Genomic DNA, 15,095 nt, shown 5'->3' on the forward strand with positions numbered 1-15,095 from the left:
AAAAACGATCAATTTTATGATATCTAATACAGTTATTTTTCAAAACCCGACATTTCTTTTCTGTCCGTTAGCCCTAATTTGGGAGCGGCTGATCTTTCTCCCTTTAATATCTACCTTCTGGACATCCATATTTTGTATAAATCTTACTCATATTTCTTTTATATAATAATTTTAAGTAGAAAATTATAGTCTACATAAGCTACAACTAATTTATTAATTCAAACAATTTTCATATTTTTTCTCAATAAAAACAGAACTTTCATTGAGACGAATTAAACAATACAAAAAACCATGCAAAAAAAGACTCGCAATCAAGCAAAACAATTTGTATAATTTTAACAATTAATCTTGAAATTTTTATTGACATCAATATTATTACTTATATTTTTAGAAACACTGATTAAAAACAATATAGTTATAATCTAATTAAGTCACCATTTAAATCTCATTTGCTAGTTCAAATAATTTCGAAAGATTCTGAAATATCAAGTACGTGGGAGAGGTTGAAGAGAAAACACAGACAATATAATTCCATCAGACTAACATTTGCGACTTTGGGACAACAAATGAATATTCATTATATAGCAAATGACCAAAATAATAATAATAAGAAAAAAAAGGGAATATACTGAAAGTGAAGATAGTGTACAATGGAGGAAGTCTTACAAATGCCAGTAAAAAATAAACAGACCACGCGTAGGAACAAAACTGAAAACCGAAAACAGAACAATTCACTATAAACAGCGCGATGATCGAGTGGGAAATCTGACCATTGAATGCAGTCGTTGTCGACGTGATCGTGTTTTATCAGGATTGTGAGTATCCACAAAGAATGTTTGGGCAAAGGAGACGGGCAAGCGTTTTCTTGTTTAGAAATTTACCCCTATTCTTGAAGCAGCCTAGAGCTACATGATTGCACAAGAACAACTCCTCTTGTTTCCATTTTCGAGCTCGTCATCGGAAAGACCGGCTTCACTGGAAATGGAACCCAATACCAATTAGAGGGAGAATAGAATCCAAAGAGGAGAGATGAAATAAAAATAGGACAAATGAAAAACGAAAAACGTCTTTGACGTGCAAATAAATGTTCTATTCTGAGGATATTTTAAACAAATTCGAATGATTCGAAAATGAAAGCTACATACTACTGCAGAAACTTTAGATGAGTAATATGAAAATATTCACCACAACTTTTCGAGGGTTTTTATCTGCAATAATTCTCCGGGCAATGGCAATCAAACGAGAGAAATATCACAGGGTAACAGAATTGATCAAGCCTGTTCTGCATCAACATATCTAAACAATCACTTCAAAGTTAAAACATGTTTCTAATTTTTGTAATTTGAGTTTTGTAATGATTTAATTCTTGAAGGTAACGAATTCGGGGTTAAGAGTGAGCAGAAATCCAATAATATGCTATTTGGATGATTTTTTTTTCCTGCAAAGCTAACATATATTGCAATGCATATATTGCAAGGAAAAACAGAACGATCTCACAACCTGAGATAACCTGAGATCTAAGACACAATGAAAAGAAGAGACCATAAAAAAAATACATGAATTCAAAATAATAAGGACAACACCAAACCAAAAATTAAAAAAAAAAATTAAAAAAAGACTATAAAAATAACAACCCATTAAGAAAATAAGTCCCAAGCAGACTCCAACAAAATTCGTGATCTAGACAAAACACTATCTCGCCAAGGGGTAAATATGAGACTGTTGGGGTATTTGGATGACTTTTATACAATGGAAACCAACACTAGCTTTTAATAATAATAAAATCATTCAATATTTCAAGTCTTTTTTTTTAATATAACAGAAAGGATTTATGAATTCTTTATATTTAACAAATACTTCAAGAGTTAGCAAATAACTAAACTAAAAACAATTAAAATTTAAAAAAAAAAAAAAAGTGAGAGGTAGTATAGTGAGGGATTAGTTAGAGAAAATATATAAATATAAAGAGAAATTAGTAAGAGAGATAAATAAGCCTTGAGAGGATGTGTGTATGCAGAGAGTTTGTACAGAGCGATTGATAAGAGGTGGACGTAATAAGAAGATAGTGAGAAAAAATGTGAGCTAAGAGATTTGTGAGAGATACTACGTGCAGAGATACAAGTTAAAACATATAGAGGAGAGAAGTAATGAGAATAAGTGAGAACAAAGAGGTAATTGGTCAAAGACGATGTGCGTAAAATTATTTTAAACGCACTTTTAGTCACGGTTAAAAGCACTCTCAAACATTTGTCTGTACGTGAACTGAACCGTTACACAAAAAACAGAAAAGGCACAGGTACTGAAACAATGTAAGAGCGAAAATGCAAAAAATTACCTACCAATTGGACATCTTCATGGCCTAATATGCCGGGTGTGAAGGGAAATCAGGAAAGCCAATAGAACTAAGTCAATTTTAATCAATTTGGTTAATTTGTGTCTGTCAGTATGGTTTTATATAAAAATAAATAAATAAACTGTTTTCTTTTTCTGAAAAGGAAACACATTAAATATAGAAGAAAAAAAAGACTCTCGAGTCCCACACATTATGAATGACCATAACCATATTCCACTACAAACTCGTAAACCAGCCATCTAATTGGAATTAATAACAAAAGGAGTACAAATACATATTTTGTTTTAACAAGAAATAAACTTTTCATTGATAATATGAAAAGGAAGAAAAGTGTTCAAGGATACAAGCTCCCAAAGGAAACGAAAAAAGAAGAAAAATAACCAAACAAAGGAACTAACATACAAGATAAGGAACTAAAATACAAGATATTTAGACCAAATAATCAAAACCACAATCAACAATCTAGGAGAGATCTAAAGCCAAAGAAATAGCAAAAAGCTAAAAGAATGAGAAAGAGAACCCGATGAAGAGCAACAAAACTTAGCCAACTCTAATTCTTCTTTCCTGATCTCCTTCCTTCCTATTGAAGATTTGATAATTTGCTTCCTTCCAAAGTCTCCAAGCAAAGGCCTTAATAGCATTGACCCACAAAATCTATGGTTCCTCCTAAATAATCTTTTGACCTCATAATAATGGCTCAAGATTACCTTTGGCCACTTTGACAAATATCCAAGAAACTTGAAACTGTTTTAACAACTGATGCCAAAAATTCCAGCTGAAAAGAGAACTAAAAAATTATGCAAATATATTAGGAAATCTCTTTTAAAATTCTTTCGACCGTGTTTAAGCCACCATGACACAGTCCCAAGAAAGAAATAAACTTTATTTGGAACTTCTCACCTCCAAATTGTTAAAGCCAAAATTTTCTTGACACAACTTCTCAAGTTGGTTAAGTTAAAAAATAAAGACCTAACCAAAAACATTTCTGATGTGTGTAAATACTACCATCTTTTATCTTCCCATGGATTCAAAGAAATACCATTAAGCAATTGAAGCAATAATTGAAACTCTCCTTCCTCAATTTCGGTCAAATTCCTTCTAAACACAAGATTCCAATCAGCACAATTCTCATCCCAAACACCTTTGACTGAAATCTCTTATCCTTTTACCAATGCAAAATTTCTAGAAAGAGAATACATAATATGCTGGGGATCCCAACCACTGTCGTTCCAAAACAAAGTTTTTTCCCATTTCCAATTCTATTTGAGGAACAAGCATCAAAGACTGGTTTTAGCTTTGAAATATTTTCCACAGGCTACAATAAGTTCCCGTATTTTTCTTCTTTGTGAACCAACCAGAAATATTCAAATATCCTTTCCATAGATGTTGGAGATTATATCATTCCAGAGTTCCCTTTCACCACAGGAAACCTCCAAAGCAAGTTGACAAGCAAAGTTTTGTTTTGTTTTTTCAAATTTTCAATTCCAAGGTCACCATTTTCCAATGGATACTATTCCCCAGTTAAGAAGGCTAATATTTCTTTTTCTTTTCCTCAATCCGGAATACAGTCCCTAAACTTTCTTTTAACTGTCAATATTATATTTCTTGGGTTAGGAGACATGGCATATAATACATTCGAAAGATTAGAAAGTACTCCATTAGCACAAGTCAAGCGTATTCCTTTAAAAGATTGGTTCTTCCACTTATCCAATTTTCTTAAAACTTCTTTCTTTCATTTGTTTCAAAAAAATCCACTCCCTTCGTATCACCTCAAAAGGCATGCCCTGGGTAAGACATTGGAGGAAGAATTCAACCTAGTATCCATGTCAAATACTCTTTCCATCTTGATATGATTCCACAAGCCATGGTTTATTGTAGATAAACCTGTAGTACTGATTCCAACTCTAAACTACCTCTTTTTTTTTTTTTAAATGAGAAACAAATATTTGATTGATGGTATGAAATATACAAAAGGCTCTAAAGACAATTACAAGAAAGCCTTCCAACTTGTAATAAGATCATTTCAAGAATAGCTATTAAGGGGGATAGAAACATTTACACCAACCAATAGCTAGAAAAATAACTCTATCAAAAAAGATGTCAGGGCTTTGACATTAAAGACCCTATTGTTTCTCTCCAACCAAAAACTCCAATGATAGGCCCGAACAAACTGTACCTAAAGAGTTGCTCTTTCCTTCTTGAAAGGATGTCCTGCCAATAGTTGGTCAAGATAGGGATGATGGTTTGTTGTGTAGATCTGTCTTCCACCCGAAAGCAGTGAAGAAATGGTTCCAAAATCGAGAAGCAAAAGTACAGTGGACAAAAAGATGACTGTGTCTCGTGAGCCCCATAACAAAAATGACAGCAATTTGGAGAGAGATCTATGTATGGGTGTTTTCTTTGTATCCTGTCATGGGTATTAATTGCCCCATGACAAAGCTCCCAACAGAAGAACTTTATTTTTCTAGGGCACTTTCCTTGCCAGATGTGAGGGAAGAGGGTGGAGGCCGCTTGGGAAGCATCAGTAGTGAGGACACTGTAAGCCGATTTGGTGGAGAAAGATCTAGTTGCTTTAAGGGGCCAAGTCCATCTATCTTCTAGGGAGGTGGGTGTCTTCTCATTTAAAAGGAGGGAGAGGTGCAGCTAATCTGTAATCTCTTCTTCCTTTAGGGGTCTACGGAAACTATAATCCCAAGAGGATGATGTTTTCGACCATAAATCTGTAACAGCTGCCTCTTTGTTGGTCGAGATGGCAAACAGGTTTGGGAAGAGGCTGTCCAAAGTTCCATGGGTGAGCCACCTATCCCTCCAGAAGCTGATTTGGCTAATTTCTCCTACTCTGCAAATCGCAAACTTCTTGACAAAGCTGGTTTGTTGAAAGATTCCAGTCCATGGTCCTTTGTAAACATTAGATCGAATTTTTGGCCAAGTATCCGAGAGAGAACCTGTGTATTTTGCTGAGATGAGCTTCCTCCACAGTTGGTTTGGCTTGGTGATGTATCTCCAAATCCATTTGGATAGTAAGGCTCGGTTTCTGTGTTTAATGTTCACAACACCGCGGCCTCCTTCACAAATTGGAAGTTGGGTGCAAGTCCAATTTATGAGATGAGGCTTCCCATTTGTATTCGGTCCTTCCCAGAAAATCTCTGAAAACTTTGCCTATGAGATCAGCCGCTTTACTGCATATTTTGAAAATTGAAAGATAGTAGATAGGTAAGTCTGTGAGGACCGATTGGAGGATGGTGAGTCTCCCCTCTTTAGAGATAAAGATGTTGCTCCATTTGCTAAGGCGGTTTTGGATCCTTTCAATAATTGGTATCCAAAAAGCCTCCCTTGTAGGGTTACCATTTAAAGGAAGACCCAAATAGATGCTTGGTCAACTCCCTGATGCAAAGCCCCAATCCTTTGCGATCTGTTTTGTGATTTGTGTGCTAGTAGAGATACCATACTCTCTCCAAATTGCTGTCAACAACATCTGTCAGTGTGATAGTAGGAGCTGGTTCATCGAGAATGTTGTTGTGTTTGTCGTGACATCTCTCGATGGGTGGGTCCCTGGTGGTTCCAGCGAGAGTCCGGCATCAAGCAATCAAATTTCTAGCCAATCCCCTGGAGTGGTGCTGTAAAGAGCTGGGGTTTTTGCCCTAAGTACCGATCAGGTTCCAGTCGTTGAAGAAAGGGTCTATGAGGATTGTGAGGGCATCCTCATGAGTAATGGCCGGTGGGAGCTCCACCATCGCGGGGATGAAGCTAGTATCATTTCCTTTGACCTTAATCTTTAGCTCCATGAGGTTTCTAAGGTTGGATGAAGTCTTTGATACTTCTATAAAAGCTCCACATTTGTTCCCAATGTATGGGATGACTGTGTAGACACAGGGGAAGATCTCTAATAGTGATCCAACCGCCATAGGATGGGACTTGTCGGTTTGAGTTCATGTTGTTAGTACTCCATGGGAGGAAGCGGAGTTTGCAAGGGCCAATGGGCTGCCAATCATCAACTGATGTGAGGGACTTTGCTTGTTGTCCATCTTCACATCTAAGGAGGGCTTTGTGAGCATGTACGAGGCTAAGGGAACAAAACTCACTAATCAATTCCGGTATGGACCGGAGAATGGAGTGCCAGTCATCATGAAAAGAGTGACACTGCACTATTATCCATCTGCTCCAAGCAAAGGTCTCTGGAAACAAGGTCAAGCGAATTAGAGAGCTCATGGTATGGGTGGTGTGTACAGGGGACTGTGGCAGCTCAGAGGTGATGGGATAGGGTTGTCGAGGAGCGGGTGAAGAGATGTCCTGGTTTGGCAGTGGGAGCTTTTGTGGCTTGTCCGCAAATGGATAGTTGTTTATAAGGGTGTGGAAGGCCTTCCATCCCCCTTTCCCCTCACCCGAAGGGAGCATGAGTTTGTTCTTACCTCCATTGCAGTCTAGTTTATTAATTTCCAGCCAGTATCCCCTCTTGTTGCTTAGTTTTCTATCCACAACGTGTAATCATCATTGCGGTGTTCCTTAAAGAACTCGTGGGTGAGAGGGGAGTCTAACAGAAGGTTTGTGGTGGAAAGAAGCCAAGAGATGGAGGCCCAAGTGAGTGAGAGGGAGTAGGTGGCATCCCTACCAATCTCAAAACGTGCTCGGCTACCTCAGAAGAGTTCATCCACCTTGATAATGAAGGTTTTTTGTTCTATTTCTACCTTTCGGGCTAGATAATTCCGGTGGCTTATACTGATCGTGTAGGCGGCTGGGTGGGAGAAGGAGGAGGTTAGGAGGAGAAGGGCCATCGGAGGTTGTGGTGTGGTGGTGGTGTAGGGTGACGGGTGGGCAAGGGGATGGGGAAGGTGGGGAGAGCGGATAGGATCGCATGGCTTTTGTGCACTTGGTCAGCTCTTAACTACCTTAAACAGATTGCAAATCATACTTTGATCATCAATACAAAAAAAAATTATGTCATCAGCTGAGTACGAACATAGACATGACATGACAAAACATGAACACAACGGTACTTTAGTTTTTAAAAATCTAGAGTGGACATGACAACGATGCTTCTATTATAATATGACCCTTTTTAAATATATATATATATATACATATATTTCAATGATGGGCTAAAAAGTTGTTTTAGTTTATGATGCTTATGCATTAATGATAGAATGAATTATGTCAAATCATTCAAGATAAGTGTTTTTGCGTTTAACAAGTGTTCACCACATGATTTGTTCAACTAGTTTCTGACATATGTCTACTGTGCTTACCAGGTATTTGTTCAACGTTGGTTAGAAGCTGGCTCTCTCGGAACTGGCCTCACATTTTGAACTCGGGATTCTAAAACACTGCACTAGTTCTTAGTTATTCTCAATGAGTACAATACCTATCACTAAAAACAAGCTTCCACCAAGTCCATTCTGGAATCTACTTCTTACTTAATTTTTTTTCCAAAATAGGATTCCAGAAAGAAATGGCCTTTAAGTTACTGCCAAGATGGCATTCCAAGGTATCATCGGGAGGGTGCCAATGCTACAATTCCACGTTCCTGCTTTAAGGCCCCATATCTACGTAGCTTGTGCGTATAACAGCAGTCATAGATTTAAAATTTTGTATTTTGAGGCCTGAAGCAGATTTAGGATATTGATGAGGTTGAAGAGGTTTCTCAACTCACCAATTTTAAAGATAGAAAAAGGAATGTGTCATCAACCCTTTTTTTTATATCCGTGAGTGTCCGGACAAACTTGCACGCACGCACCTCGACTAATATCACAGGACAACCGCCTGACCCTACTATGTTTGGTTGTCAAGGTAACTTATAGGATATTAAATCCTAGATAGGTGGCCACCATGGTTTGAACTCATTTCCTTTGAGTCCCTTGCTATTTACATTGGTCCTTATTAACCACTAGGTCATACCATGATGGTTGGAATGTGTTATCAACTGAAGATGCAAATTTTGGATATTATCACTCCACTATATAACCTTCAATAAGACCATCAGGCAAAACTTTTTCTCCAGAATACGACTAAGATTGTTAACAGCAAGAACTATGTGTTATCAACTGAAGATGCAAATTTTGGATATTATCACTCCACTATAGAACCTTCAATAAGACCATCAGGCAAAACTTTTTCTCCAGAATACGACTAAGATTGTTAACAGCAAGAACTACGAGAGGGAGATAGGGTCAATGGATTCCTCTTCTGGCCTTTATTTTGCCTCTCGACTTCGCATTAATAAAATAGTGTCTAGAAAGTCCCCACTAATTTTTTCAAAGGCTTTCAAAATGTTAAGCTTAAAGATAACCACCGAGTTAGGCAATAAGGATAAGGTCAGTAAGCTATTTTCCTGCAACAAAGCAAATTGGCGAGTAGAAATGATATTGGGAAGCACATACTTGAGCCTTTCATCTAGAGTTTTAGTCAGAAGGTACACTCCCCTGGCTATACTGATAAGTCTGAGTTTGGACACTTTACTTGGGCAAGTTTTCTTAGGAATTAGAGTAGAAAGAGTTCCATTTACCGGAACAATGATTTTACTAGTTAGAGATAAGTCTTTTTTTATTTCTTGGTAAGAAACAATTTCATTGATGGTGTGAAATTACAAAAAGGGAATAAATCTCAATCTAAATGAGTTACAAAAAGCTCCTCCAATTGGATAGAAGATAAGAAAAATTATAGCTACGAAAAAGACGCGAGCATTTACCAAGTAATCACAAGGAAAAAAATGGCGTCTGGCCAAAAGAAAGTTTTTTTTCTTTTAAGATTCTACGATTTCCTTCTTGTCACGTAACCCGTAGGAAAGCTCTAAAAAATTCATCCAAATAAGCTTATTTTCCTTTTTGAAAATGGTGATTATCATAAATAATAAAGGACTTAGAAGGAATGGATTCAAACCATGGTGGCCACCTATCTAAGATTTAATATCTTATGAGATTCCTTAGCAATCAAATGTAGTAGGATTAGACGGTGATTACCAAGAACGAGAGAGGAAGGGCATTGGATCATTTGGAAGGGTCGATAAGAGGAAGTCCCAAAATTTTCTAGCATACTCACAGGTGACAGATGTGCTGTTGTGTTTCAAGGTTATTCATAGGCTATCCTTGCAAATGAAGCACCATTGTGGAGAGATAAGTCGTGGAACATTTTTAGTAAGTCATGCTTAAAATGTTTAATCCCTTCCAACAGAATTTTGAAGAGTTGTACAAGCCAGGGGCCTCATTTTTCAAAGCCTATTGAAATTTTCTAGTCGTTATTACCAGGTCCATGCATTGTAAGGGTTGACATTGATGGACTACGTTCCCAATAGTCACTTGATTTCAAAAATAAACAAATCAAGGACTTCTAAATCTAAACATTTCAATAAAAGACTAGAGTATTAAACTGGTTTTGAAGTGAGAAGATTTCTCAAAATCCCCCTACAAGGAGTATGATCACATGATTCATCGTTCACTCCAAGCCAAGAAAACTTAAAATAATTTCAAATTGTCACATAATGAATCGCTCGCCTCAGCGCCTATATTTGGGCTTATGTGTGAGTCAAAGATTTTATGTTATATCCTTTATTTTTTATCACAAAAAAAATAAAGGAAAACCTTATTCAAATTATTATTCTTTTTCAAGACTCCTTTTGGTTTGGCACATGGTTTCTTACAAAAAATAAAAATTCAACAGAAAAGACACTTGAAGTAGTCAAAGGTACCAAAACAATGATACAATCAATAGTAAGCCCTAATCAGCTAAGTTTAACTAAAGACATGGGGTAGAAGATGTATAGACTATCAGCAAAAGAACAACAAAATTCAGCTCTAAACGAACAAGGGAATTAGCATATAAACAAAGGTAGAAAATAATCAGAATATCTATTCCAAGGATAATGTTGAGGCCCAAAATAGAATCCTACTAGCAATTCTTCAAAGGCAGAGAAGGAACAAGATAAAGGAAATCAACAGAGATAAATAAGTTTTGTGCTTTAAAATAAAATGTAAAGAAACATTGATACCTGGGCTCAAATTCCCTGATCTCTACCAGTTCACTCCCACAAGCATCATTCCACTGAACTTTTCTTCTATCAGTAGGACAACGTATATCACCATCCTTTTTACTCATTGTTTCACTTTCATGAGCATTCTGATGAGAAATTGAAATACCATTATTGGGCTTTTTCAAGCTACTTTTAAGGGCTATATTTCTCAAACTATTACCATCATTCACAATAGGAACTTCATCTTTCCCTGTATTAGTACTTAAAGGCCCAGGCAAAGAATCATGTGGTAAGGTTGGGCCTACTTTAAGCGGAGAAGGTGAACTGTCAAGCCCTGCGGAAGTGCGACCAAAGCAAACAAAGGAGGCACAGCCGCGGGAAATGCGATTCTTTGTGGAAGCCAGCTGGAGGTCAGATTCTGATTCTTGGTCCACCAACTGGTAATGATTCCACGGAGAAACTCTCATGGGTTTATCTTCGTCCTTTTGACCCAAAAGAAGAAGGGTCAGACCCTTGCTATACCCAGATGCTGAAGAAGAAAAGAACCCTCCTCCTTCTACTGCCAATAACATCAGTTATACCTCATCTGCGGCACTCAAAATTTATTTCTGAGAAGGCTTCCACCCCCTCAAGCAACCAAAGACACCTGTTGGCCACCATCCATTAATAATCAGAACAGTCCACATAAAAGTATTAGAAAACACAATCAAGCAACATTTCTCACAAATGTCAAGGCATTGCTTTACTGATGTTAGTGCACAATAAAACTCAATATCAGAGAAGCAAAATCTTAAAGAGAGAGAGAGCCAAAGTAACCACACATAGGGCGGTAGTAAAACAAAGGGAAAGAGGGAGGAATAACACCAACTCAACTTTCGCTTAATTGCAACTAATTCTTGGTCTAAAATCAGCAATGTAAACTAAAATGTAAAATAGCGTAATAACTTAAAGCTTAAGAAGATAATGATCCACAGAACTGAGAATGCCTTCAGAAATTTGGAATGCACAGATTATCTTATAACTGACAGGACTTGGCCAACCAAAAACTGTGACGATAAGACGCATATTCTTGAATTCACCAGATGAAATAGAAGGAGAGTCTCCTACAATTGAATCACTGGAGCAACTAAAATTTCAATCTTACCAGAAGGGTGCCTCGGTTAGCCCCTCTCTTGAAGTTGCATTGAAGTTATACCATTCATGAGAAATCGTTAAATACTAATTAAAGTCATTCAGACGAGAGGTAGAACAATAAACCTCATCAACGCCACTAAAATCAAAACCAGCACAACCTTATCACCCGAAGAGGTGACATAACCATCCAATAAGTACTCAATTCAAATTTTGAAAGAGCTTACAACTTCAAAGAAATGATGGAAGATCGAACAAAACCGGAAGTGGTAACTTAAAAGATCCATTACAAAACATAAGCTTTTCAGAACACGATTGAACTGGAAACTTGCAATCCGACTTCCTAAGAAGCTCCTCTAGTTCGCAAAGCAAATAGTGAAGAAAAATGAACTAAAATCGAATTCCGGAATCTTAGATATGCTTTTCTTCATTGCCAAAACTGAACACAAGCATACCAGTCACAGCAAGCTCGAATCAATTAACTTATTGACTCCATTACACATCAAGAAAGAAAGCAAAACAAAAATCCATACGTTTGAATTCCAGTACAGCAATTTATCAGAAAAGAACCGGAGAATCAGATCAATACCGGGAACGGAACGTACAGAACCCGGCAGAGTCTGAAAGTAGAGAGATCACCGGAGCTTAAATCGACGGCGTCATGGCGGAAGCATCGCTGATAGTGAAAAATGGGGGAATCGAATCGCCGAGTTGGAGAAATAAAATTGGAAAAAGGCTGAAATCAATTTTGCTGCAAAATTATATTAAAGCCACAAGGGGAATACAGACGAATGGCTTTGTGTTTGTCCTTGAAGGCGCATGATAACTGTGGGTCCCACTTTTTTATTTTAATTAATTAATAAAATAATATATAATTTAAATTATATAAAGAAAAGTTTATTTTATTTATTTATAATTTGGGTCACTCGCTTTTCTTAAAAGCAATGCATTTTTAATTTGTTAAGTAATTTAATTTATTTAAATTTAAAAAGGAAAGCTTGCTTTTGTTTGCTTTTGCACAAGGCTCTTTGTATATTGTAATTTATGAACTTGCCCATCAAGTGGGTTCCTACAACTACCGTTTTCAAAATTTTAATTTTTTTTTTTTTGAAGAATTTAATTTTTTTAAACAACATGTGAGAGTTTTAAAGAATAATGTACTTTTAGGTGTGAAGTATATTGAAGTCAAATTGTATATTTAATCCCTATGATATGCCAGTTATTTTATTGTGATCCTTACACTTTAAATTGTTTAATGTTAGTCTATACGTATTTATAATGTCTTATAATCAATCCCTGTTGTTAATGGAGTTAATAATTGATGATGACATGATATGGTAATTTTAACAATCTAGGTGAAATGGCTTGGGCAACACATACACAAAGACCTTCACACACGAAGAAGGAAAAAAAAAATTCACAGGGGTCACATTTGATGATCAATGACGAAGAACCGCCAGTTGGAGCGATTTGACCCCCCCCCCCCCCTCCCCCCCCCCTATAAAAGGGACACTTTGCCTTGTTACTCATGTACGCAATTTTGCTCTAAGAACAAATTACTGTAGCTTGCCTCGTCTAACTTTAGCGTCAAAGTGTTTGTTCATTTTGCAGGTCCCTCTTGCTTAAGGTTCTCAACTCACTAGCTTGCCCCTCATTTCCACATGGCCGACCTTTCGTGGCTCGACAGAATCCTACATCAACACATTCTAAGGCATTCCTTCTTTAGTAGTCGTGTACGTTCAAAGTCGCAAGGAGTCGTTTGCCAGCGTAGAACGAATGTTGTCCAAACTTTTAATGGAACCCCAACTTCTTGAGTCATGGCTTGAGTCCCCAATTGGCCCCCACTAAGTTTGTCATTGACATTGCCATTGCAACTAATCTTGCTTGCGCCTTAGCTAGGCTTTCCTACGTGCATCATCTTGTTGCGTTAGGTGATGCATCATTCTCCTTGGTTGCATCATGACACTTCTCTCTTAGTCTTAAACATGGCTCAATGGACATCACATACACATCGGCACACTCCATTTTGTGAACGTCACAACATACTCTCTTCTAGTATGGTTGTCATATTCTCCCACAGTTAAACTGTCATCATCCTGGATATCATAGTCATGGGTACAAACCACTTATAACACGTTGGGTTGTAACACTCTCACCTACTTAAACTCGGAAACATCTAGGGGAGACGTGAAACTTAAGATTGGTTGCTAACTGACTCACCGAAAAACTTATGCACCAAAATGAATATGGAACTACTCACTGACTCTAAGCTATCCCACCCACGACCTTCTCGTGCCTTATTGTTGGACTTAGCCCCCAGACTCGCAACATCACCATGACAACGCACAATGCTTGCTATCCCATTTGTGAACCTTTCTGCGCCCAACTGTTACACTTGGCCCAAGGATCACCTCACAGAACATGGAGAACAACTTCGTCATACTCTCACCTTAGCTAGGGGCACACTGCCCAAACTCACAACACTAGCATATATTGTCTGAGTGGCACAAAGCGGTGCACCCCAAGGTGAGGCGCACTGCCAATCACTAAGTATTCTTATAGTGGCGCCAAAACAATTGTAACGAAGTACAAAAGCTTCTCACACAGGATGCCTCACGATTGGCACTCCCTTTCCACCAACTCTACCCACGCCACCCAATATGGCAAATACATTGCAATGACGATTCACACTGAAATCTTCTAGCCACTACTTTTCCAATTTGGCTCCCTTTCACTTAAGCAAATACTAGCGTCAACAACTTCTTTGCAAAACTGTCTGCTTAGGATCGTCATGCAACGTGACCCATTCTCTAAGGCACACATGCAAGCTTGTATACCTAACCAGAACAACTAAAGGGACAGGTGCTCAACTGACTCTGAACACCGACTAAGAACAAATAACCCATTATCTCGAGTTACTTCCCCTCTCTCAACTAGCTGTTGAATCAGCCAAACTGTCCACCACTTGTGGACATGCTTGATGCACCTCTTGCACTTGACCGATGTATGTCATATTGACCCCCGACTTTCTACTGATAGCCACTAACACTATCCCTCTGACGATAATGGCTTTTTTGAAGGCACCCTGCCTAGTTCACCTTCTGATCAACTCTTGACCAACTGGGTACCAAAGCCCTGAACAAATGAGATTGATTTTTTCTTTCTGACGGGTTGGACTCCCCTCAATCAAATGATTACATCTGACACTATTGGGTCACAAGGATGAGTCCGACTTCAACCCCTTCTTTTCTTCTCTGATACTAATTGGCACAACAATCATGCCATCTTGGCACTCTTAACGCACTTATAGAGTCTTCGCTTTAGCAATTGAGTTGTCTTTCTATCTAACTACACACAAAAATGTGGTTCTGATACCAAATGTAACGATCATACTTTTTTTATCACGAGTGCCATGATCTTACCTCGATCATGGCCAGCCTTAAAGGGAACTATAGGTAAAACATACTTTTCGCACCCTTTGTGGCTTGGTCTGATCTTAGGTGAGATTCTTTCTTTTTAACTCAATTCCATCATCTTAGTTCCCAACAACACGGTCGTCACGCTTCTACATCTATCTAAAACTTCACGAGACGAGTTCAAACCTTTGACGGGATCATAACTAGCTTATAAGGCTTATCGGGTCCTATCAGG

At 37.8% G+C, this 15,095-nt stretch overlaps 1 protein-coding gene across 3 annotated transcripts; it reads right to left on the reverse strand.

Moving 5' to 3' along the window:
- Positions 1–553: 553 nt before the first annotated feature.
- Positions 554–12,222, reverse strand: LOC111022876 (Low affinity potassium transport system protein). 3 transcript variants are annotated; one of them, XR_002603031.2, is made up of 4 exons: positions 12,034–12,222; positions 10,332–10,959; positions 1,186–1,282; positions 554–975 (listed from the first exon to the last, which is right to left on the reverse strand). XR_002603031.2 is itself a non-coding variant. In XM_022300165.2 (4 exons), exons 2-3 carry the CDS (start codon positions 10,883–10,885, stop codon positions 1,205–1,207), a joined length of 627 nt encoding a protein of 208 aa, XP_022155857.1. In that variant the 5' UTR covers positions 10,886–10,959; positions 12,034–12,222; the 3' UTR covers positions 554–975; positions 1,186–1,204. The 3 variants fall into 3 exon arrangements, 2 of the variants coding, with proteins under 2 accessions (XP_022155857.1, XP_022155858.1); XM_022300165.2 differs by having other exon boundaries at positions 1,186–1,277; XM_022300166.2 differs by lacking the exon at positions 1,186–1,282 and having other exon boundaries at positions 12,034–12,220.
- Positions 12,223–15,095: the final 2,873 nt, after the last annotated feature.

Source organism: Momordica charantia, assembly GCF_013281855.1.
Source record: "Momordica charantia cultivar OHB3-1 chromosome 11 unlocalized genomic scaffold, Mcharantia_2.0 BLBB01000011.1, whole genome shotgun sequence".
Classification (NCBI taxonomy): Eukaryota; Viridiplantae; Streptophyta; class Magnoliopsida; order Cucurbitales; family Cucurbitaceae; genus Momordica; species Momordica charantia.